General features: G+C 45.2%; 1 protein-coding gene across 1 annotated transcript in view; it reads right to left on the reverse strand.

The window, feature by feature from the left end:
• Positions 1 to 2,500, reverse strand: part of dnah3 (dynein axonemal heavy chain 3) — a 77,863-nt gene that overhangs the window by 59,789 nt on the left and 15,574 nt on the right. The window contains exons 13-15 of the mRNA XM_063222001.1: positions 2,479 to 2,500; positions 1,702 to 1,886; positions 1 to 89 (exon numbers count right to left, since the gene is read on the reverse strand). The exon at positions 1 to 89 is cut by the window's left edge and continues 35 nt beyond it; the exon at positions 2,479 to 2,500 is cut by the window's right edge and continues 157 nt beyond it. Coding sequence (XP_063078071.1) covers positions 1 to 89; positions 1,702 to 1,886; positions 2,479 to 2,500 — 296 coding nt within the window. The remainder of the gene's footprint in view (positions 90 to 1,701; positions 1,887 to 2,478) is intronic.

The raw sequence follows: 2,500 nt of genomic DNA on the forward strand, positions 1-2,500 counted from the left end.
GGTGGCCAGGCGTCCCTTGCTGACCTCAAACACACACTGGATCTGCTCAGGCCAGTGGAAGACATTACTGTTCAACTTCAGGTCCTCCACTGAGGAGGGAGCAATGGGAGGGGGAAAGGGAGGTAAAGAAGAATGCAATGCCACACTTTAGATTTTCTTTTACTTAAAGGGACAGTTTGGTCAATTTCAACATGCAGTTGTATTGCTCACGCTACCCTTGACTTGTCAGTACCTGGTGATGCCACATTTTTCGGCTCAGCCCTTTCTGAGATATGAGCAATTCTAATGGGGGCAGCGTTTGTTTACATTTTTTAAAAATGAAACACAGGCCAACTCCAAATATTTTCCCAAAAGGTACTGCTGTTTGCTAGTTGTCTGCTGATGTTTTATAACCTTTTGGATGTTTTTGGGAATAAATAAAAATGTTTTTTTGAAATGTAAACAAAGAGCTGCCCCCATTACAATGACCAGGATCTCGGAAACGGCTGAAGAAGAAGAAAAAAAAATCTCAGGTACTGACAAGTCCAGGGTAGTGTGAGCATTACAACTGCATGTTGAAATTGACCAAACTGTCCCTTTAAGACATGTAAAATAAAAGTTTTATCTTTTACCTGACATGCTTCGACGGTATTATTTCCGTCTTCATCAGAGGGTCACTGGTGAAGATGGAAGTAATATCGCGGTAATATGTCGGGTAACAGATACAACTTTAACATGTCTTAAGTAAAAGTAAATCTAAAGTGTTGATTTAAACAGTGAGACATAATGAACATAATACATATGTTAGAATGCAATGCAATGTAATGTACTGTAATGTAATTTAATATGATAAGCAAGTACTACATTTCATTTATAGAGCACATTTTAAAACAAAGTGCTGTATAGTGTCTGGCTAGAACAATGCTAAAAACTAAATAAAAAAGCAATAAAGCATATGTGTTGTACGAGGGAAGAAAACCAGGAAGACGAGTCTCATGTGTGGTGCTGTTAACTATTTATCTGAGTTGTATCGTTGGGAAACACTAAGTCGTACCAGGTAGAGTGGATGCATGAAGCCCCTTGGAATCCCTAACGCCCCCTGTATTGGGGGCTTTAGGCAAGGCAAGGCAAGTTTATTTATATAGCGCATTTCATACACAGGTGCAGCTCAATGTGCTTCACAAAGTTAAGAGGGCTTTAGAGACCCTGTTGAGAAAAACTACTCAAAGTCGTACCAGGTAGAGTGGCAAAGTCCAGCAAGAAGGTACCAGTAAGTCTGTTAGACGCCTTGTGTGTGCTGCTGTTTACTATTTATCTATTAAAAAGGTTAAGCACACCTGCTTAGCCACTGCTTAAGTCCTACCAGGTAGCGTGGCAAAGACCTGCAGGAAGACGAGTCTCCTGTGTGTTGTTGTTAACTATTTATCATGGGTGCATTTCTCGAAAGCATAGTTGCTAGCCAGTTAGCAACTTCGGTAGTTGCCAATGGGAAATTGCATTGCAACCAACAAAGTAGCTAACATAGTTAGCAACTTCGCTTTCCAGAAATGCACCCCTGAGTTGTATTGCAAAGGTCAGACACCCCTGCTCTTACAGTATTCGTACCAGGTAGCGTTGCGAAGTCCAGCAGGAATGTGAGCCTGTTGGAGTCTCCCGTGTGCTGTTGTTAACTATCTGAGTTGTATTGTAAAGGTCAGACACCCCTGCTCTTAGTTGTCGTACCAGGTAGCGTTGCGAAGTCCAGCAGGAAGATGAGCCTGTTGGAGGCCTCGTCGATCTCGTCCTGGAGCTTGTGGACGGTGACCTCGTTGGTGTGCTTCAGGAAGTGGTTCAGGTCCACCAGCTCCTCCGTGGTGTTGGGGACACTGGTGATGGTCTCCACGATCTCGTCGAACCGGTGGCAGATGCTGCACACACACACACACACACACACACACACACACACACACACACACACACACACACACACACACACACACACACACACACACACACACACACGTACGCACGCACACGTACGCACGCAAGCACGTATGCACGCAAGCACGCACGCACACACACGTACACATGCACACACATACACACGCACACGTACGCACACAAGCATACACGCAAGCACACACACACACACGCAAACATGGATAAGAACCTGGTGCTGAACAAGAGTTCAGCCGGGGTCAAACCCAGACTGCACTCTCCACTTGTTTAAACATCATCATGCATCATGCAGTCAACATGCAGGCATCTGGAGGTCAAGGGCAGGATCAAATTCACTTGCATCAGCTGTCACGGAGGCCACCAGACACCAGAGTAGCCACTAGGCTCACCTCTTGTTGAGGGCCAGCTTCTCGTCCATGGTGTGTCTATACATACTTGTAGTGTGTGTGTGTGTGTGTGTGTGTGTGTGTGTGTGTGTGTGTGTGTGTGTGTGTGTGTGTGTGTGTGTGTGTGTGTGTGTGTGTGTGTGTGTGTGTGTGTGTGTGTGTGTGTGTGTGTCACCTCTTGTTGAGTGCCCGGTTCT

Source organism: Engraulis encrasicolus, chromosome 17, assembly GCF_034702125.1.
Source record: "Engraulis encrasicolus isolate BLACKSEA-1 chromosome 17, IST_EnEncr_1.0, whole genome shotgun sequence".
NCBI lineage: Eukaryota > Metazoa > Chordata > Actinopteri > Clupeiformes > Engraulidae > Engraulis > Engraulis encrasicolus.